This window comes from Tenrec ecaudatus, chromosome 1, assembly GCF_050624435.1.
Source record: "Tenrec ecaudatus isolate mTenEca1 chromosome 1, mTenEca1.hap1, whole genome shotgun sequence".
NCBI lineage: Eukaryota > Metazoa > Chordata > Mammalia > Afrosoricida > Tenrecidae > Tenrec > Tenrec ecaudatus.
This window is the reverse complement of record NC_134530.1, coordinates 2,401,326-2,424,264: the sequence shown is the minus strand read 5'-3', so window position 1 is coordinate 2,424,264 and position 22,939 is coordinate 2,401,326. Positions and strand designations below refer to the sequence as shown.

Below are 22,939 nucleotides of genomic sequence, written 5' to 3'. Positions count from 1 at the left end.
TGGCGGAGCTGCAGGGGGTTTCGAACTGGCGACCATGAGGATCCTCTCACCACTAGGACTCCTTCAACAATTCTAAAGATTAGGAAATATTTATGAGCAACAAATAAATTATTTCCTTTTTTACACAACCGTTTTTATTTGGCGCTATTGCAGACATATCGTTCGTTCCATAGGTCAATCACATGAAGCAGTATTGTGCAATTGTTACCACAATAAGGTTCAGAGTAAGAAATTAATGTAGTATTATAATACTATATTATTATATACATAGTACATACAACTATACTATGAATTATGTACACTATAAATTATATATAGTATAAATAATATGGTAAAAATAATTTTCTGTAGTCAGAGCCCTAAAACACGGTGGAACCTCCTAATCCCTCATCTTTGGTTTTGCACCCGGAATCCTTTTCCGTACGGACTGAACTCCCGAGAATCCGGAAGCGGAAGTGTGCACCCTCGGAGCTGGTCCGGCGTAGTGTTCCCGTGGTTTCGCTGTTCTGTGGGCTTCAAGGCGTCGGCCTCGGCCGGCAGTCGGCCCGCTGCACTGACAGGTGACCCGCAGGCGCTGGCCCTGCTGCCCGGTCCGCGCCCTGCCCGCTTCCCGCCTCTCCCCGCGGACGGAGACCCGGCTTCCGGCCCTTTGGCGTCCGCCTCCGTGAGGCGGAGGCGGAGCTGCGTCCCCAGGTAAGACCGGGTGGGTCCAGCATCTCTCTTCTCCCGTGTATTTGCGGTCAGCTCTCTGCTGCCCGCCACTTCCCCTGCCTCGTCCCTTTGCAACTACTCGTTCAGTGTCCACTGTAGGTTTACTTACCTGGGTTTCACGTACAGAAAAAACTCCAACTCAAAGTGAAACAGAGATGCCCTAACAACGATGACAGAGCGAAACAGAAACCTCCATCACAAAACCAAGTAGAAACTATTAAGAACTGGAATAGTACCGGATAAAATGACGAGTTAGGTGCGGTCACTGGCCTGACAACGATGTCCTCTCACTGACAACAAGACCTAACCGTTCTCGGGCCATAGAGGGGATTCCGCAGAGCTCAATCCACACGGAGGATCTTACTAATGGATTTGGGGCTTTCACGTCATCCATAGCCTTCTGGAGTCTGGGTGTTCAGAATTTAGGCCTTAATACCATGCCCTCCCCCTGGGTTTGGTCTTTATTATTTAGAAGTCTTAGATCACATGTGGACTTCTTCCATGTGGACTTAGCTGATGCCTCACTGCTTGTTTCAAGACAAGCCTTTGAGACCCGGGCTACTATTTTCTCTGAGAGCCAAGCACTGTCTGCTTTCTTCTCCATACTGTGCTAGAACACCCATATCTCCCATGATCATTTCACGGGAGCAGGACTTGAGCTGGGTCATGTCATAAGAACTAACTGTTCTTAAATGAGGGCTACGATTAAGTGGAAGCTAAAAATCCATTCATATATCTATAGTTTATTCATATCACTGGTTCACTGTAAAGGTATCGTTATTTTGTTGAAGGACATTAAAAAGTTTCCCTTTGGGGCATATGGTAGCTATAATGATATTACCACTAATTTAGGCAATCGTGTAGAATTTAAGATACTGTCAAGGAGAATGTATTCGTGTATAGGACTGGTTTTTAGACCAAAATTCATGGCTCCTTGATTTGTACAGATTACCAACTTGGGTGATGGACACTATTTTCACAATTAATGAAGGGTGGAGATGAGGCAAAACTTCAAATAGTAATGTTTACTCATAAAGGTAGAACTAGGCAAAACAGCCCACTAAAAGGCAAAGGGTACATGGACATAACACATATGGTAGTCTTGAATTGCCCTTCAGTGGGTATCCTAAAGGCACGACTTGAACCAACGTTTAATGACTTCCTCATCCACAGTGCAATATTTACCCCTTTGTGAGTGGTTAATTTCACTTAGCATAATGAGTTCCAAGTCCATCCGTGTCTTGAAGCCGTCTGCTTCTCACACTAGGGCATTTCCACTTGACCATGGGAGTATTTCAGGTCCATTAATCTGCCTCCAGTGTGTTTAAAGTAATGTCCAGTTTGCTTAGTGGGAGTTCCAAGTCGGGTCCTTCTGGTGTTGCCTATGAAGGGTATGGTGCACCTCGAATGGACAGACTCTAAACAAGTCTTGGCTGTTTGTAGTATAGTTTGGATCACCAAGGGCTGAATAAAACTAGGTCATAAGTGCCCAATGAGGGGCATGATACTGAGCTGCTTCTCCCATTGGTAGTCCTCTGCTTTCAGTCAAGACCCATCTGACATCAGAAATGATCACCTCTGCTCCACATCCCCTTCTGAGTCCAGCCTGAACCCCTGGCAACTCCTTGTCTATGTACTGCTGCTACCACTGTTGGATAATCTTCAACAGAATTTTACTTGTATGTGATGTTAATGATGTTATTTTAAAATCTGAGCATTCTGTGGGGTCACCTTTCTTTGGAATGGGGGTACAAATGTGGATCTCTTCCAGGCAGCTGTCTTCCAAATTGCCTGGCACAGACTCTTGAGTAAGGGCTTTCTGTGGTTCCTCAGCATGTGTGAGGGGAAGCCAGTCCCTATCACACCATTACAGGTCTGGTAGGCGCAAGTGTACAGCGATAATAAGTAAAGATCATAGTAAAGTCATAAAGAGATGAGAGAGAGAAGGGAGAGTGAAATAATGGAGTCAGACACATTTCATGGTAGTGTTAGGTTTCTCTCTCCGGCCTAAATCTCAGCCTCAGTCCTTGGCTCCACGCGAGAAAGATTTCACGCCGAAGCCGGGCTCATGATCCAAGTGAATTTAATGAAAGTTCAAAGAAGCATCAGGTTTTACGTGGCACCCATAGGATTCCTTTGACCTTGCGGCCTGGCAGAGACTGCTCCGAGACACGCAAGGATATCTCCCCTCCCACGAAGACCACCAGACCGCACAAACAAGCCAAGACAAAAAGAGCCTCTCCCTTCCCGTCCCTGCCTTTTCAAGGGTTCCCGGGGGAGGTGTGGTGAACGATCCCAGGTGGATCCCATTGGCTGAATTGCAATCACCTGGCCCAGGTGGGCTGCTCCAGGTGTAACGCCCATCTGGGCCCACCGGCGGGAAAATCCAGCTTTTGTCCTTTGCTGGCTCTCCTGGGCATGCGTAAATGGACTTCCCAATTCCCTAGGCTAAGCTACCTAACAGTAGCATGCTCACCTCAGCCTCACTTGGTGGTCCAGATAGAGAGAGATATTTAATGCTAACCAAGGCTTTTATATTCTTTGGGGACATGCAAGCCCCCTGATTACAGGTGAGGACATACGTCACAGGAAGGGGCTGTGCTATAGGTAATACAGTAACGAGAGGGGGGTGGTCTAGGGGTATCCACGCTATAGGAAGAGGAGGGATTGGGGTACACATGTGGCAAGATGGGCGGATGCTAGATTCAGGATGGCAGCCTGACTGGATGTCACTGAGCCCTTTGACCTGTTCCCTGGCTCAATATAGAGACCATTATCAGTAGGTTGTAAACTTCACCTACAGGAACCGAATCAATGACTGCAAGCCTTTAGGGAGAAATAGCCCATTGTCCTTACCAACAGGGAGTGGACCCTACCAGTCCAGACAGTTGCCTTCAGGGAGGTAACTGGACAATCATTTACCATTAGCTGCAAGCAGTGTCCTAAGTCTAACATTTGGGGAAGACGACTTGGGAGACATCTTTCTGTTTCCCACAAGCATGTTGAAACATTTCAACGGGTATTCTACCAATTCCTGGAGCCCTGTTTTATACTTTCAGTGCAGCTTGAACTTCCTCCTTCGGCACCATTGGCTCTTGTTCATATGCTGCCTGCTGAAATGGTGGCTTATAGACGAGTTCTTTTTGGTGCAGGGACTGTCTATCCTTTCCATCTTTTGATGCTTCCTGAATCGCTCGATACTCTGTCCGTAGAATCTTTCAATATTGCAACTTGAGGCTTGGGATTTTTCCTTCCGTTCTTTCTGTTTAAGATGCAATGAATGTGTTCTTTTTGGTATTCCAACTCTAGGTTTTTCCATATATCATTATAATTTATCTTGTCTTCTCAAGCTGCCCTTTAAAATTTTCTGCTCAGCTTGTTGGCTTCATCATTTCTTCCATGTACCTTATTAAGGCTAGTGTATAATTAAGAGTGAGTTTCAGAGTCTCTTCTGCCCTTCATAGTGAGCCTTCTTTCCTGTGTTTTTTAAAATCATTTTATTGGGGGTTTGTACAATTCTTATCACAATCCATACATCCATCCATTGTGTCAAGCACATTTGTACATTTGTTGCCATCATCATTCTCAGAACACTTGCTTTCTACTTGAGCCCTTGATATCAGGTCCTCATTTTCCCCTCCCTTCCTGCATCCTCCTCCCTCATGAACCCTTGATAATTTGTAAGTTATTGTCATTTTGTCTTATCTTACACTGTCCAACATCTCCCTTCGCCCACTTTTCTGTTGTCTGTCCCCCAGGGAGGAGGTTATATGTAGATCCTTGTAATCGGTTCCCCCTTTCTTCCCCACCTTTCCAGCACCCTCCCCGTATTGCCACTCTCACCACTGGTCCTGAAGGGATCATCCGCCCTGTGTTTCCTATATTTCTAAGGACCTTTTCTTTTCCTCACGTGTGATGTTCTCGATGTCATTTCACAGTTCTTTGGTTCTCCTGCCATGAGTGCTCAGTGTAGCAAATCTGTTCTTGAAATTCAGACTCAAGGAGTTGATTAAATTTTCTTCAGTTTCCATCTGAACTTCCCTATGAACAATTGATTATCTATCTGTTCCACAGTCAGCCCCTGGCTGAGTTTAGCCTGCTGGCAATGAAACCCATCCTCCATCCTCTCTTCCCATAGATATAATAGTTTGACTTTTGTGTATTCCATTTGGAGAAGTCCCTGTGTATAATCACTTTTTGTTTTGTTGGAAAAGGTACTTTGTGTTGAAGTTGTTGTTGGTCTTGCAAAATTCTGCGCCGAGATTTCCAGCTGCATTTCTATCATCAAACCCTTATTTTCCAACTACTATGATTCTTGTTTGTTTCCACCTTTTACATTCCACTCACAAATGCCTAGCAATGCTTCAGTTTCTTACTGAAGCCCTTAGGGAGGCTTCTTCAATTTCTTCATCACTAGCTTTGGTGGTTAGTGCATAAATCTGAATAATAGTAATATTGATTGGATTTCCTTGAAGGCAGAGAGATGTATTTTGGATCACAGACAGCATTGTACTTCAAGAGATTTTGAAATGTCCTTTTTTGACATTGAACGCCATTACTTTTTTTGTTTTGATTTTAGTTTTTTTTTATTACTAAATTTGTCTATACCAGCAGCTCCCAACCTGTGGGTTCCGTCCCCTTTGGGGGTTGAATGACCCTTTCACAGGGGTCTCCCGACTCGTAACTATGGCAAAATTACAGTTATGAAGTAGCAACAAAAATAATTTTATGATTGGGGCTCACCACAACATGAGGAGCTTATTAAAGTGTCACGGCGTTAGGAAGGTTGAGAACCACTGGTCTATACATTTGTTTTTTGACATTAAAAAAAATCACTTTATTGGAGGCTCATACAGCTCTTATCACAATCCATCCATCCATCCATCGTGTCAAGCACATTTTCACATTCTCAAAGCATTTTTTCACCTGAGCCCTTGGCATCAGCTCCTCATTTCTTTCTCTCCCTCCCCCTCCCTCATGAACCCTTGATAATTTACAAATTATTGTTTCATTTCTTATACTGACTGATGTCTTCCTTCACCAACTTCTCTGTTGTCCATCCCCTTGGGAGGGGGTTATAGTAAATCATTGTAATCAGTTCCCCCTTTTCCCTCCACCCTCCTAGCATCACCATTCTTATGATTGGTCCCGAGGGGTTTATCTGTCCTGGATTTTCTGTTTCCAGCTCTTTTATACCTTTAAAAAATTTTTACCTTTAAAAAAATTTTTACCTTTTATTTCCCATTTTAATTAAACAATTAAAAATGATTTTATTAGGGGCACATACAACTCTTACCACAATCCATACATACATCAATTGTGTAAAGAACATTTGTACATTCATGGCCCTCATCATTCTCAAAACATTTGCTCTCCAGTTAAGCCTCTGGCATCAGCTCCTCGTTTTTTCCTCTCCACCCCCGCTCCTCCCTCCCTCATGAACCCTTGATAATTTATAAATTATTATTTTGTCATATCTTGCACTGTCTGACATCTCCCTTCACCTGTTTTTCTGCTTTCCGTCCCCCAGGGAGGAGGTTATATGTAGATCCTTGTAATCGGTTCCCCCTTTCCACCTCACCGTCCCTCTACCTTCCTGGTATTGCCACTCTCACCACTGGTCCTGAAGGGATTATCCGCCCTAGATTCCCTGTGTTTCCAGCTCTTATCTCTATCCATGTACATGCTCTGGTCTAGCTGGATGTGTAAGGTAGAATTGGGGTCATGATAGTGCAGGGGAGGAAGCATTAAAGAACTAGAGGAGTGTTGTGTGTTTCATCAGTGCTACACTGCACCCTGACTGGAATGCTATTACTCCTGATTGTTTCATTCTCAGCATGGTAAGCCTTATGATTTTCTCATTCAAAATGGCCAATCCGAGTCCATTTCAACACACTAATGCATACGTTTCATTTTTGACGACTTCCCATTTCCCTAGATTCCTACTTTGTACTTTCCCACGTTCTGTTCCCCATCCCTGGGGAGGGAGAGCATGCTAGGAAGAGCCTCAGTGAGCTGGACTGTCACAGGGGCTGCAGCAGGGGGCTCGAGCACGAGACCACCTGTGAGGCTGGCCCAGCACTGGGCAGGGTCTCTCTGTCGGACACAGGCTTGCTAGGGGTGGGAACCGGCAAGATGACAATCAGCAACGGTAACCACAAGTGGTGCTTGTAGCTGTCTCTTCTCACTTTGACAGGCCCATCATCACGTGAAGGTCCCACGCACCCCACGGTCACCTCCCCTTGGTCGCACTTTGACACCCTCATGCTCTAGCACTCTCTCCAGCAGCTTTCGGCATCTGGTGCTGCTGCGATTCTGTCCATCAGGTTTTTAGTGCCTAATTCCTCAAAAGCCTGCTCCTTCTTCATCGCCTTTTTTTAACCAAGAGGCACGTGGGTGGCCTTGCTGGTGTTTGGAACAGCGGTGCCAGAACTTCCAGCGACACACAAGCCGTTGCAGCACGGCAACTGACAGGCGAGAGTGGTAATTTCAAGTAGTTGATTCTTATAAAGTGCATTTCTACCCGATGTCATTTATCCCCTTTGCAGATCTGCCTATTTTTTAGCTACAAGATGAGGCATGAAGGTTGGTTCAGTGTGTCATTATTGCCCAAAGTGGTCAATATCAACCCCGGGGGGTGCCGGAAGGAGTCTGGGGTACGGCAAAAGCAGATGCCTACACTTTATCCTATTGATCCCATAGGCTATAATGTGAAGGTTGTTAATCTATGGGATGCTGTATACGGGGTGGTAAGCAGACTGAGTGTAGGAGCCGATGGGCTGTAGATTTGGAGGCTCCCTCATCCTTCCTGGCGTGTTTAAATCTGGACTTTGTCCACATCATGCCTCCCTCACCCCCCACATTTATTTATCGCGTTTTCCTGTTCCTTCGCAGAAACTGGGTCTACAAGTGGCTTCTCTCCGAGGTGTCTGCTCCTGTGTGACTCTGTGCCAGTGCTTCCGCCTGGCCCTGATCTTAGGGCCGCAGAGTTCCCTTTGAGGTTAATTTTCAGCGTTACCCCCGATGGAAGTGACAAGAGCCAAGCTCCCTGCATATCTGAAATTGGAAGTCTCCATTTGTGTTTTCTGTCATTACTGTGATCTTTATGTTTTAAATGTCACTTTATTTCCCCAGTTTTCTTGATGTATGCTTAGGCTACTGCGGAAATGCCCTTTTTACGATTGATGGCTCAAACCCTGCAGCTACTCTGCGATGGGAGGATGGGGCTGTGTTCTAAAGATCTCCAGCTTTGAGACCTTGCGTGAGGTCACTGTGAACCCCAAGCACTTATGTCACTGGAAGTTTAGTTGTTTGTTCTTTTTTTGTAATGCCCTCTCGCTGTTGGGGTGTAAACAGTGTGTCTTCCCTTTCCTGGGCATGGAGGTCCGTTGGGCCCTTTAAGTCCTGATCCTTTCTGTTGGGACTTTTTGAAATCAATGAGTCCAGCTGACTTTCACCAGCTAATGTTCTCTAACATGATTATTTTCTCTGTGCTAATTACCAACTGCAGTTTCTCATCACTAGCTTTTGTGGTTTGTTATTGTTATTTGAATAATAGTTGTATCGATTGGATTTTCTTGAAGGGAGATAGGCATCATCCTGTCACAAACGGCATTGTACTTCAGAGGGATTTAGCGAGATTCTTTCTGACAGTGAATCCCACATCATTCCTTTTGATTGTGCTGTTCCAGGCTTAGTAAATCACATGATTTTCTTACTCAGAATGGCCAGTGCCCGTCCTTTTCAGCTCACTCGTGCCCAGGATATTGCTCTTCCTGCAGTCTATCTCATTTTTGAACACATTAGTCCTTTATTAGTGTGTTAGTCTGGGTCAACTAGAGAAACAAATCCAGGGACACTCATGTGTATAAGAGAGAGCTTTATATCAAAGAGTAACAGCCCAGTCCAGATCAAGTCCATAAACCTGATTTTAGCCCATATGTCCGATGCTTCATCAGCGTAGCTCCATCTGGCTTGTCAGCAGGAATGTGAGGCAGAGAGAGTGTGTCCCACCTCCAGGGAGGAAGACAGGACTTCCCAGAATCCTCAGGAGAAAGCCATGTCCACACAGAGGCATGATTGGCTATGACCTGATTGACAGGCTAGACTCCACCCCTTCGCTCGAGTTGACAGGAGATGACGTAACTGCCACACTCAGTTTATCATGTTCTCCTGGACCAGCCATAAAGATTTCGGTTTTCTTTGTACTGAGTTGCAGTCCACGTTGAAAGCTGCGCTCTTCAATCTTCATCAGCAAGTGCTTCAATGTCTCCTCCTCTCAGCAAGCAAGGTCGTGTCATCTGTATATCACAGGTTGTTAATAAGTCTGCCTGTTCATTGTTGTTGCCTTCCTTCAATTCTGATGCCAAGTTCTTCATGTCCAGCTTCCTGGATTATTTGCTCAGGATATAGACTGAGTGTGGTAAGAGGGTACAGACCTGATGCATAGAGTTCCTCACTTTTAATCACTGCCCTATTCTCTGTGCCGGAACAACTGCATCTTTCTGCACGCACAGGTTGTGTGTGAGCACCACGTGTTCTGACACTCTCCTTCTTGTCAGTGCTATCCGTAGTTCGTTATGAACCACACAACGGAATGCCTGTGCATAGCCAATAAAACATAAAGAAAGTCTTGGTGGCATACTTTTTAAAAAATCAAGATCTGTCTGTTGTCACCAATGATATCACTAGTTGTCCATCCCTTCTGATTCTGCCTTGAATTTCTGACCAGCTCTGGGACCATGTATTGCTGCGCCTGTTGGTCAGTGATCTTCAGTAATATCTTACTTGCATGTGATATGGATAGTATCGTTTGGTAGTTTTCCCATCCTGTTGGGTCACTTTTTTTGCAATGGTTGCAAATACGCAATCTTCTAAGGTTACTACATGCCTTGTGATTCACATAGAAACCAATGAGAACTGGAAACCAACAGAATTGCCATTTTGTGTTAATCTTACAAATTGTGCATATTCCGTTTGATACTTCCTCCCCGTCGATTACTAATCTGACTTCTGAGGAGATCTTATCTTATCTGGAGTCAGTCCTTCCCCCAAAATGAGAGGAGAAGGTGAAGAGCATTCAGTCACTGCCACACAGCACCCTGCCAAGGCCACCCAGAATCAGCAGACACTCCCACATGAGTGATAGGCAGACCCCTCTGGAAATTCACGTCAAGCCGGGAGGGCATGCATGTCCAGGAGAAGGTGATTACATCTCTGTTGGAGGAGCAGCCTCCCATCAGGGAAAAATGCCCAAGAACATTTAAATCAAACCCCAGGGGCGAATACATCCAGTACTGTGCTCCTAAGTGGACATTTCTGACCTAGTTTCTGTCCAGCCCCTGGGGACCCAGGCTGTGTGCTACAGGCCCCTGGGACTTCAGACTGTCCTTCCAAGGAGCAGGGCATCCTTCACAGGCCACCCCCATGACTCCACATTGAAACCCCATCAAGTAAACTGGGTCCCACCTCCCACTCACCTGAAGCAGAGTTAAGGGGCTAGCATGCTCCCTTGGACGTCAGGCTGACCACCTTAGTGTGAGAAGAAGCAGATGCCTGCTGTCCCAGGACTGGAACTGGCGGTCACCAGGCTTTGTTTCAGATCTACTACTTTAATGGTGGCCAGGACTACCATGTAGTTGCTATGTTAACGCCCTCCTTGCTTTCCCCTGTCATGTCTTCATCTGGTAGGCATGCTTCTGCCCTTGTTGAATCAGTCTGAAGCCGACCTGTACTTGCATAACTTCCCCTCCCCAACAGCATTCCAAGCTCCTCACCTTTGGCTCAATCAATGCTACCGTCGATAGAACTACCAAGGGGTGATTTACAATGTTCCTCAGCACAAAATGTCAGTGATCTCTCCAAAATGAACCAGAGATATACACACGCCATCGACAGACGGATGGATTTGGGGCTTGCATCCAAGAAGAATCAATGCTATGGCATGGCCTTGCCACTTGCTCGAAAATATGGATCTCTTTCAGTCAGTCGGCCGGTTCTTCCACGTTTCTTGGCATAGGTGAGCGAGTGATCCCAGTGCTTCAGCACCTTGTTGAAACATTTGATTTGTTGTTTCTGTCAATTCCTGGAGCCTGTTTTTCACCGATGGCTAGAGTGCAGTGCAGCTTTACTTCTTCCTCAAGCGTCATCGTTCCGTGATCACGTGCTACGTCAGTTGTTTCAGGTTGATACATGCTAAGCATGTTCTCCGTTTTTATCTTCCTACCTTCAAGCCTTTGTCTATTTCATTATAATGCCTGTCTTCTCCAGCTGTTCTTTGAAATTTTCTGTTCAGCTCTTTTACCTCACTACTTTTTTTTCCCATTTTCTTTAGATGCCTTACAATGGAGACTAAAACTTAGTTTCTTTTTTTTAATTAAATCATTTTATTGGGGGCTCCTGCAACTCTTATCACAACCCATCCATCCATCCATCCATCTATCCATCCATCCATTGTGTCAAGCACATTTATAAATTTGTTGCCATCATCATTTTCAAAACATTTTCTTTCTACTTGAGCCCTTGGTATCAGCTCCTCATTCCCCCCACCCTCCCTCATGAACCCTTGGTAATTTATAAATTATTATTTTTTCATGTCTTACCCTGACTGATGTCTCCCTTCACCCATTTTCTTTGTCCATCCCCCTGGGACGGGGTTACAGATGGATTATTGTGATAGGTTCCCCGTATTTCCCCTCAACTTCCCCTTCCCCTCCTGATATGACTACTCTCAATATTGGTCCTGAGGGGTTTATCTGTCCTGGGTTCCCTGTGTTTCCAGCTCTTATCTGTACCTGTGTACATCATCTGATCTAGCCAGAATTGTAAGGTAGAATTGGGGTCATGATAGTGGGGTAGGTGGGAGGAAGCATTAAAGAACTTGAGGAAAGTTGTGTGTTTTATCGGTATTATACTGCACCCTGACTGGCTTGTCTCCTCCCCGAGATCTTTCTGTAAGAGAAAGTCCAGTTGCCTACAGATGGGCTTTGGGTCTCCACTCCACACTCCCCTTATTCACAATGATATGATTTTTTTGTTCTGGGTCTTTAGTGTCTGATACCTGATCCCATCGACACCTCATGATCACACAAGGTGGTGTGTGTCTTCCATGTGGGCTTTGTTGCTTTTCAACTAGATGTCCGCTTGTTTTCCTTCAACCTTTTAAGACCCCAAGCACTGTATCTTTTGATAGCAGGGCACCATCCATTTTCTTCACCACATTTGCTTATGCACCTGCTTTGTCTTCAGCGATCATGTCGGGAAGGTGAGCATCATGGAATGCCAGGTTAATAGAACAAAGTATTCTTGCATTGAGGGAGTACTTGAGTGGAGGCCCAATGTCCATCTGCTACCTTAATACTAAACCTCTAAATATATGTACCTAGTTCTACTTCTCCATTGTCATATATAAATCTATTTACATATGTACATGCCTGTATTTAGACCTCTATAAATGCCCTTTGTCTCCTAGTTCTTTCCTCTATTTCCTTTTACTTTCCTCTTGTCCCATTATCATGTTCAGCCTTCATTTGGGTTTCAGTAATTCTCAGTTACATTGCCCTTGATCAAGCCCAACCAGGCATCCTATGCCCTCACCATAGAATTTAGATCACTTGTTATTCCCTTGTCCCTGGGTTTGTTAAGACCTACTTCCTCCCCCCCCCCCCCCCCCCCCCCGCCTTTCCTCTACTATGCCCCGCCCCCCCAGCCATCGGTCCCATTGTTTTCTCCTCCAGATTGTTTATCCCTCCTATCTTATCTAGACAGACCTACAGAGATAATAATAAGCACAAAACAAGACAGAGCAAAACAAAGCAACAAAAGAAAGTAAAATAACAAAAAAAAAGACAGAAAAAAAAGAAAAGCCTATAAATAGTTCAAGGTCTGTTTGTTGACCTTTAGGAGTGTTTTCCGGTGGAGTCTGATGGGGTGCCCCACCCTGGCCCCAAAGTCTATTTTTGGTTTTCTCAGGGGACTTCGTTGCTCTGCTCCTCTTGCTGTTCTGTTGCATGGCCTTGGTGTTTTGCCTTGGTGTGGTGGGGTCAGGTTGGGCATAATTCCTGCACTGTGTTTCCATTGTTGTCCATCATAGTGCTATGGGTCAGTGAGGGACATCATGTCTCCTAGTGGGCCAGCCCTATGATTCTCTCTGTGCATTGGCTGCTCTGAGCAGGAATGTCGTCCTCAGGGCTCGGTGGGCCAGGATGTCCTCCACTCTCTCTTCATCCTCCTTCATTTGCTCCTGCGTGCTCTGATCAGACTTGCCCCTCTCCCTGAGCTGTAGCTTCAGTGCTGTCCTCTGAAGTGAATTCTTCTGGGGGGGGGGGGTATGGAGGGTGGTGGTGTCTGTCCACGTAATTGAGATTGGGGCCGGCCCCTTAAAAAACAAACATCCCCTAGGGTTTCTTATGATAACTACTTTGACATTTTATTTTTAATTCTCTTCATGTATAATGTTCTTGATATCATCCTCCTGCTTGTCCAGCCTTCTGTCATGAGTCAGATCTGTTCTGAGGTTCAGGTGGGATATCCACAAGGCCTTTCATGGACGTGCTTTTCTTCAGTTTCCATCTGGACTTACATATGAGGACATCATGATCTGTTACACACAGACCCGGGCCTCATTTTGTCTGCTAACATTGGAGTTTTTCATTGAATCTTCCCACAGAGAGTCATTATGATTTCAGTGTATTCCATCTTGCAAAGCGCATGGAAGAATCTGTTTTTGTTACTGGAAAAAGCTTTGCAGTTGAGAAGTTGTTGGTCTTGCAAAATTCTGTCATGTGACCTCCAGCTTTGTTTCTGCAACCAAGGCCACATTTTCCACCCTGTCCTTTTTGTACCGGCTTTCATACTCTGCACACCAGTAATTACCACTGCAGGGGCCCTGCTGGGGCCCGGTTCTTGGTTGGGCTGCCACCCACAAAGTCAGCAGTTAAGGACCGCAAGCTGCCTCATGGGTGACAGTGAGTCTTTCTTGTGCCAGGAAGCCTACTGGCCTTGGAATCCCACAGGGACAGGGTCTGCTCTGTACCCTGTAGGGTTGTTCTGAGTTAATTCAGTGACAGATGAGTCAGGAAAAGTCACATAGACCAGTGACCAGTTCAACATGACGTGGTGACACTGATTGCATTTATTCTGTTGTAGTTGTTCTGTGCTGTCCAGTTGGTTCTGACTTACAGCTGCACAGGCACAACAGAAGGAAACCCTGCACAGCCCTGCGCCGTGCTCACAACTGTGCCGACTCCCAAGCCCATTGTTACAGTCATAGTGTCATTCCACCCCCCTGAGGGACTGCCTCTCTTTGCCGCCCCTCCGCTGTACCAAACATGATGCCCTTCTCCAGGACTGGTCTCTCCTGACCACCTGTCCAAAGTGTGTAAGACCAAGACTCCCCATCCTTGCCTCTAAAGAGCACTCTGGCTGTACTTTGTTCAAGACAGATTTGCTTGTTCTTTTGGCAGTCCATGGTACTTTCAATATTCTCCACCAGCACCACAATTCAAACACACCGATTCTTCTTCGGTCCTCCTTTATTCAGTGTCCAACTTTCACAGGTATATGAGGCAATTGAAAATACCATGGCTTGTGTCAGCCGCACCTTAGTTTTCAATGTAACTGTCCTGTTTTTTCACACACTAAAGAAGTCTTGTTGGGGCCGGCCCCAATCCCAACTACGTGGACACTCCCACTCTCCCAGAAGAATGCACTTCAGAGGATAGCACTGAAGCTAGAGCTCAGGGAGAGGGACATGTCTGATCACAGCACATGGGAGCAAATGAAGAGAGAAGAAGAGAGAGTGGAGCACATCCTGGCCCACCAAGCCCCGAGGACGATATTCCTGCTCAGAGCAGCCAATGCACAGAGAGGACCATAGGTTTGGCTCCACCATGAGACCCGCTGCCCCTCACTGACCTATAGCACTACGGGGGACAACACTAGAGATACAGTATGGGAACTGTGCACAATCTGACCCCATCACGCATGGGTGAAACACTAAGGCGTGCAACAGAGCAGCAAGTGGAGCAAAGCAACAACGTTCTCTGGGAAAACCAAAACTAGACTTTGGGGCCAGGGCGTGGCACCCCATCAGACTCAACTGGATAACACTCCTAAAGTCAGCAAACAGACCGTGACCTATTTATAGGCTCTTCTGTGTTTGGTTTGGTTTGGTGGTTTTTTGTTGTTGTTGTCTTGTTTTGCTCTGTCTTTGTGCTTATTATTGTCTCTTCATGTCTATCTAGATAAGATAGGCAGGGTAAACAATCTGTAGGAGAAAACAAAGGGACCCTCACACACAGGAGAGGGGGAGGTGGGGGAAAGAAAGGAGGGTGTGTTAGTCTGGGTACTTTAGAGAAACAAATCCACAGAAACATGTATAAGAGTTTTATATAAAGGTTATGTGCACATCAAGTAAACATCCCAACCCAGTGCTGCCCAAGCTCACAAGTCCAACATGAACCCATATGTCTGACACTAATCCACAAAGTCCTCTTCCATCTCACAAAACACACGCAATGATGTCAACTGCAGGAGGAAAGCTGAGTCAGTGAGCGCGTAAGCATCTCCACACTGGCAGAGGTCTCCACCCGGCTGCTCCAGCACTCAGAGCTGCATCGGGGTAGCTCCATGTGACTTCTCATTGGAGATGTTTTGCAGGAAGTGAGCCTTGCCAGCTGAAGCAGGGAACTGACTAAGGCAGCTGTACCCTAGTCTGACCATCAGAAAGCAAGAGACCTGAGAACTAGAAAGGGGAGGCTCACCAAGCCATTTATCCCTCCACCCTTCAATTAACCTCACATGTGTTTATCAGCCAGGTTGGCACAATAAACTTTAACTGTCTCAGGGGGTGTCAACAAACCCAGGGACAAGGGAACAATAAGTGATCTAGAATCGATGGTGAGGAAAGTATAGGATGCCTGGTGGGGCTCGATCAAGGGCAATGTAGACAAGAGGAATTACTGAAACCTGAATGAAGGCCGAACATGACAGACAAGAGGAAAGTAAATGGAAATAGAGGAAAGAACTAGGAGGCAAAGGGCATGTATAGAGGTCTACGTACATGTACATATATAAATATATTTATATGTAATGAAAGGGAAATAGATCTATGTACATATATTTATATGTTAAGTATTAAGATAGCAGATGGACATTGGGCCTCTACTCATGAACTTCTTCAATGCAAGAACACTTTGTTCTAATAACCCTGCATTCTGTGATGCTCACCTTCCCGACACAATTGCTGAAGACAAAATGAGTGCATAAGCAAATGTAGTGAAGAAAGCTGATGGTGCCCGGCTATCAAAAGATATAGTGTCTGGGGTCTTAAAGGCTTGAAGATAAACAAGTGGCCATCTAACTGAGAAGCAACAAAGCCCACATGGAAGAAGCACACCAGCCTGTGTGATCATGTGTTGTCGCTGGGATCAGGTATCAGGCATCAAAGACCCAGAATAAAAAATCTTACCTTGTGAATGAGGGGGGAGTGTGGAGTGGAGACCCAAAGCCCTTCTGTATACAATTGGACATTCCCTTATAGAAGGGTCACAAGGAAGAGAGGAGCCAGAAAAGAATAAAGAAGACCAAAGAAGAGAAAAAGAGAAATCTTGTGTGTAGATTTGCCCAATGTAATGAGTCTTGTTGTCTTGACTGCTGACTCCAGGAGCAGTGATGGTGGCTCCACGCAAAGCAACGTTCTCGGCCACTCCCATCTCTTCTGCATGCATTAGGATGTCATCTGTCGGTCCAGTTGTGAGGAATTTGGTCTTACATTTAATTACAGCCACTCTGAAAGTTGCAGTCCTTCATCTTCATCTGCAAGTGCTTACTTCTTACTCTGCAAGCTAAGATGTGTCATCTGCGTATTACAGTTAGTTCATAAGCCTTCCTCCAATCCTGATGTTATATTTTTCATACAATCCAGCTTCTGTTATAGAGTCAGAACAAAATAGGAAACATAACCATTTATCAGTAATTTTAAGCGAAAGGGTATTGCTATTCTTGTCTTGATGACATAGTGTTCTTTGTCCATTTAGAACATTAGACTTTGTGGGAAGATGTGTGGGCTTGTATTTGGTGAGGTTGTGTAGTCACTAACAATTGTATCAGATTTGAAAATTGTGTAGAGAGCTGGATTTTCAAATGCTCTCTCACCTGATCTTCTTATCTTTGCCTTTCTGTGTGAAAGTTTCGAAGAGGATGACAGGACAACTGAGTTTATGAAAACTAGGTTGGTAATTGGTGTACAAAATTTTACAATTCTCCACAGGTACAGTCTTTAACAGCAGGTAGGTCCGTCACCTCCTTCTTTCTTAGAGCTATTAATTACATGTATGTATGTATGTATGCATGCATGTATGTGTACGTACCAGCTCAGGCTGTTGCACTGCCCAGCATTTTTTGTGCAGACCCCTTGTTCTCTCCCTTCTGTGAAGGGCAAAAGTAAACGGTGCCATTCTGTTGTGTTTTCCGATTGTGAATGCCTCATCTTGCCTTCGCTCTGTGCTTTCTGTTTTGTTGAATTTTTTCTCTCGGTTTTATGGGAGGAGGTGTAATTTTTTTTGTTTGCAAGGAAATGATGATCTGAATGAAATTGTTCTTCTAATTTGTTATGCTTATGACTCTTCTAGATAAAAACGAGATGAATCAGATTCCCTTTCAGTGCAGCCGAACGGTGCAGATGTTATTTCAGTGTGTTGGAAGTGTGGGAGGCAAATGTAATCAGTGAGGAAGTGGACACGGTTAGCAAAGGGATCAGGCTATATCTCAGAGCATTTCTTTGTATAACATAGAGCCTTGTGACAAGTCCATAAGTTCTCAGCAGCCCAGCACTGTCTGTTTCACACTTTGCTCTTGGGGGCGAGTCTTTGTAATATATGGTGCCACTCTGCTGATCAAAATGTGTGTGATGCTTTAGGACACAATGGACATCGAGGATGTGGCGGTGGTCTTTAGTCAGGAGGAGTGGGCTTTGCTGGATCTCACTCAGAAGAAACTCTACAGAGATGTGATGATGGAAACCTTAAAAAACGTGGCCTTAGTAGGTAAGAATGATAAATTTTTTTTTCAGTGAATATAAATAGTTTACTCAGTCGTTGGGCTAAAAAATAGGAATAAACTATTTGATAAAACAGGCATGGCCTCTAGGCCTGTGGAACTCACATGTCCTGGTGGCTTTTCCATGAACATGAATTAAGTGTCTTACAGTTTAGTTTCATTTGCCTTGCGAGTAAAAGCCCGTAGATTCTTTAAGAATTGTAACGGTAACCATTAGTTTCAGGGCACTGGCTGACTGGTGGTGTGGGAGCTTGTCGAGTGAGTGAGTGGAGAGCAGATTATGGTTCAGTGCTAGGGAAGTAGTCATTGCTCTGCACTATCTTTCTTTGGGCTGTCTGTATGTTTTCCAGGAACGCTAGGCCAATGACACAAACCATTTGTTTTCCCTGAGTAGCAAACACAGTGAAGATAAGACTCATCTAGAGCCGCAATGTTGGGAAGCAGCATGAAACCGACTTTCTGAGGGTCATTCTTGTATGCAAGGCTTCTACTTCAGTGATTTCACTAGACAGTCATTTGTGTTGACGACACAAGTGCCCAAATAGCTGAGCTGACTTTGTTGACTTTAGCAATCTTCTCACACTTGTGGTCACATCTTTGGAAACCCCTTTTGTCTTTTAATGTCACATGTGTAAGATGGCAACTCAAATAGTTAATGGAAAAGTTCCATTGTGTTTTATTTATATTTTTCCTTGAACTTTTTGAAACATCCTCATAGTGTGCTCAATATATTTCTACTTAACTTTTACATTTTTACCTGCATGTTTCAGCATCCCTTTTGATTATCATGGATTTATTTCCTAGTAATTTACTCTTTTAACTACTGCCAAAGTGTTGAAACAACTTAATGAGACGAAATCTTTCTTGGTGCAAAGCAGCTTTTTCCCCCCTAATAATTCTCTGCCTCTCCCCCCGCCCTCTTTTTTTTTCATATTGTGAACCTCCACTTCAATGACTGGATCAGTCTCTCAAAATCTTAATGGTGGAGAAAGGTCATTCAGTGAACATATGTCGGTGAAATTAATGAAGAGTAACACCTGGTACTCCATGTTAGGAAGAATCTCTGAATTGTATGGCCATGATCAGTTTGGAAACCACATCGAACATTTGAGGTGAGTAGTATTCATCAAGAATAAAACAGAGCCTCAGGAGAGAGTTAAAAGGTCTTATAACATTATACCTATTTATCAATCTATCTAAAATATGTACTCACAAGTATATGTTTACATATAATGCTTCATAAAGTACTGTAAAGAGGAAGGTCTTTAATGAGCCAGCTTAAAACAAAAGTTGTAAAAGTACACCCAAAATACACCACTTGTTTTCAAAGCAATTTAACTCTGGAAGTGTATGATACCTATACTTATCAAGAATACTATATCAGGAAACTACTATAAAAAAGAAACCAAACTTGACCAATGGTTACCAAAAGGTGAAGGGGAAAGAAGTGTTGTGTAGGGGCATTAAGTCTATATCAGTGGTGGTGGAATAATTTGGAAAAGATTATCAATAACGGTTATACAAAATAAAGAGTTTCATCAATGGCAGTGGAATCGAAGTGTTTTATTATGTATATTTTTGCCACAATTAGAAAAAATATATAATTACATGACTAGCAATGAGTACAAGGAAGAAGAAATGTTCAAGACTTGGATATGGTGGCAACTGTACAACTCTTCTTGATATTATTAAATTGTATGACATTGAAGAAGTGATAATAAAACTGCTAAAAAAAGTACACTCAAATATAGCAACAATTTTGATGACGACAGAGTAGTAGTAGACACAGGTAGGTTGATTTTGTTGTGGGTAGGATTGCTATGAGAAGTCCTGTAAGTACAGTGTGTTACCTGTTGGGATGCTAACCAAAACGTCAGCAGTTCAGCTCATTTAAAGCTAACTCTGAAATTACATGTTCAACCAATTGTCCCCATACAGCTTTTTGATAAGTGTGAGTTCAAACACAATCACTTGGTTTCAGTGATCAAAGATCATATATTTTAGAAAAACGGGGACAGGATGGTTTTGTTTTGTTTTGGCTAAGTTATTTTCATGTGAAATATTGGACTCTGCCCATAAGCTGGGTTGGGTGAAATGGATATACATTCACTTTTAACCATATGTTGTCTGTTTGTAACAGAAAGCTTACAGTAGAGAACCTATTTGAAAGTAATGAAGACAGTCACTGCGGGGAAATCTTCAAACCGATCCCAGATTTTACTTTGCTAAAAGAAAATCTTGCAGAAGTGTATAATTTCGAATGCTGTGGATATAGAAAAGCCTCCATGGAATACTCATCACATAAGAATTTTAACAGTTTTCACACTACATGCAATACCCGTCAGTATAAGGATTGTGATGGTGCCTTCATTTGTCCCTCTCACCTAACCACTCCTGTGAAAATTCTTGATGGAAAGATACGCCAGAAATGTAAACCATTTGGTAAGATCTTCTATAACTCTACATTTAAGAATCCTTTGATATCACTCATTAGTGAGAAACTCTCTGATTATAGCAAGTGTGAGAAAGATTTCGGTATTTTTTCATTGTTTAAGACAAACATCAGAGGGCATACACATGAACAGGAAGAATCTTGTAGAGCCTACAGTCCTTTATCCCCCATTTCAAACAAAAAAATTCCCAACAGACATATGCCTTATGCATGTAAAGAATGTGGGAAAGCCTGTAGGCATTCCTCACATGGCATTACATGTACAAGAACTCACAGTGGAGAGAGACCTTACAAATGTAAGCAGTGTGGGAAAGCTTTTTGTCAGTCCTCAGTACTTATAAGTCATATAGGAGCTCACAATGGACAGATGCATTTTGAATGTCAGAAAAGTGGGAAAGCCTTTAGAAAGGCCTCACTCCTCACTGGACTTATAAGAACTCAAACTGAAGAGAGACCTTATGAATGTAAAGAATGTGGGAAAACCTTCAGTCAAAAGCCCAATCTCACTAAACATATCAGAACTCATAGCGGGGAGAGGCCTTATAAATGTAAAGAATGTGGGAAATCATTTTGTCAAGACACACATCTCGCTAAACACACAAAAACACACAGTGGAGTACGGCCCTATGAATGTAAGGAATGTGGGAAAGCCTTTCGCGATTCCTCGGCCCTCATTACACACATCAGAACTCACAGCGGAGAGAGGCCCTATGAATGTAACGAATGTGGGAAAGCCTTTGCTCAGCCCTCAGGACTCTCTCGGCATAAAAGGACGCACAGTGGAGAGAGGCCTTATGACTGTAAGGAGTGTGGGAAAACCTTCAGGGATTCCTCTGCCCTGACTAAACATGTAAGAACTCACAGTGGAGAGAAACCTTATAAATGTAAGCACTGTGGGAAAGCCTTTATTTGCTCCTCAGCCCTCACTAAGCACATAAGAATCCACACAGGAGAGAGGCCCTATAAATGTAAGGAATGTGGGAAAGCTTTTAAGCAGCTCTCTGCTCTTGTTAAGCATATAAGAATTCACACTGGAGAGAGGCCCTATACATGTAAAGAATGTGGAAAAGCTTTTAAGCAACCTTCTGCTCTCACTCGACATATTAGAACTCACACTGGAGAGGACCCTTACGAATGTAAGCAATGTGGGAAAGCCTTTAAGCAGCTCTCTGATCTTGCCAGACACATTAGAACTCACAGTGGCCAGACCTCATGAATGTAAAGAATGTGGGAAAACATTTATAGTTCTTTACACCTCAAAATGTGGTGAAGAAAGCAGATGGTGCCCAATTATGAAAGAATAGTGTTCGGGCCCTTACAGCTAAGTCCACAGGAAGAAGCACACCAGCCCGTGTGAGCCAAGGTTTGTAAATAATAAAATAACAAGACTTGAAGAGAGAACAACATTAGAGCTTAAATTCTGAATACCCGGATGGCAGAAGGCTGTGGATGAAAGTGAAAGCCCGACATCTATTTGCAGAGCCCCCACTTAAATTAAGCATCCATTAACTCCCCTCTGACCATTTTTGAACAGGGATATGAATAGCCATCAGATAGACTACACTGGAAAGTTGACTAATACAGATAGGTTAAAATCTAACACCATATAATTTGTTCTCCCTTTGATCTCATTTTAAATTATTTTAGTTTTTATTATAGTCTCTTAAATTTCCAACATGTTTTTGATATTTTATTCTTGTTGGGTTTGCATGTTTTTTGTTTTGTTTTTCTGTATATGCAGTTGAAGATAAATAACGTTTTAGAGACAATAATTGGATTAATAGATTTGTAGTAAGAAAGAAGGGAAGCTGGGGGGAAATGAGCGAATAATGAGTACAAATAGGGAAATGTTTCAAAATTGATTGATGTGATGAATGCACAACTCTTGTCAATATGTGTTGACCTGTATGATATGTGAATTATATGTCAATAAAACTCTAAAAAAAGTTTAAATTAAAAAAAAAGTTTAAATTCCTCACACCTTAACACATGTAGGACTCACTTTGGAGACAGGACTAATGGCTATACAGAATTTTAGTTTCTTACTTGACATGTAAGAAGTTACAGTAGAGATCCTATATCAAAAGTGGGATGGTTCATTTTAATACTGTAATTTCAAACAGCAAATTTGTGAAATTAAGTGATTTAAAGAATAAATTCAGAGAGTAGAACATAGTATCTCAATGAAAGGGGCGTTAAAACGACTTTGTGCTTTTGAGAAAAATGCCACTTGTCTTATAACCGTGGGACTCTTCACACTGTTACTTCTAAGGCTAAGCTAAATTTTACCTTGAAAAAACATCTTCAGCTTTTACTATAAAGTTGTAGGTAACAAAGCCCAACAACCAAAAAAAGGCATGTTTTTCCCCTTCATGACTTGGTTTTCAGGCCTATTCCTGGGGCTACTTGGAGCAGCGATTCACAAAATTGCATTGGATAGACTTCATCAGCTCTGGTTTCTTAGACAGGATCCTCTACTATCTTTCCAGGTATAAATTTATCATTCTAGTTTTAAATATGAGAAGACTTCAGACGCAGAATTACAGGATAAGGCATAAAGGTCAGACCTATTTGAAAAGTAAGTAGGTATTAAGGGACTTCTGAGGGAATGTATGGGCCCAAGGTGGCTGGTCGGTTATACATTGAGCAACCCATCATAAGATCCATGAGCCAAACTCACTAGTCACTACTAGCTTTAAAAGACTGAAAGGTTTGGAA

At 43.5% G+C, this 22,939-nt stretch overlaps 1 protein-coding gene across 1 annotated transcript; it reads left to right on the top strand.

Annotated features, from left to right (window-relative positions):
* The first annotated feature begins 457 nt into the window (after positions 1-457).
* Positions 458-22,292, top strand: LOC142443133 (uncharacterized). Its single transcript, XM_075544695.1, has 4 exons — positions 458-693; positions 17,630-17,756; positions 18,734-18,881; positions 19,910-22,292. Exons 2-4 carry the CDS (start codon positions 17,636-17,638, stop codon positions 21,435-21,437), a joined length of 1,797 nt encoding a protein of 598 aa, XP_075400810.1. The 5' UTR covers positions 458-693; positions 17,630-17,635; the 3' UTR covers positions 21,438-22,292.
* Positions 22,293-22,939: the final 647 nt, after the last annotated feature.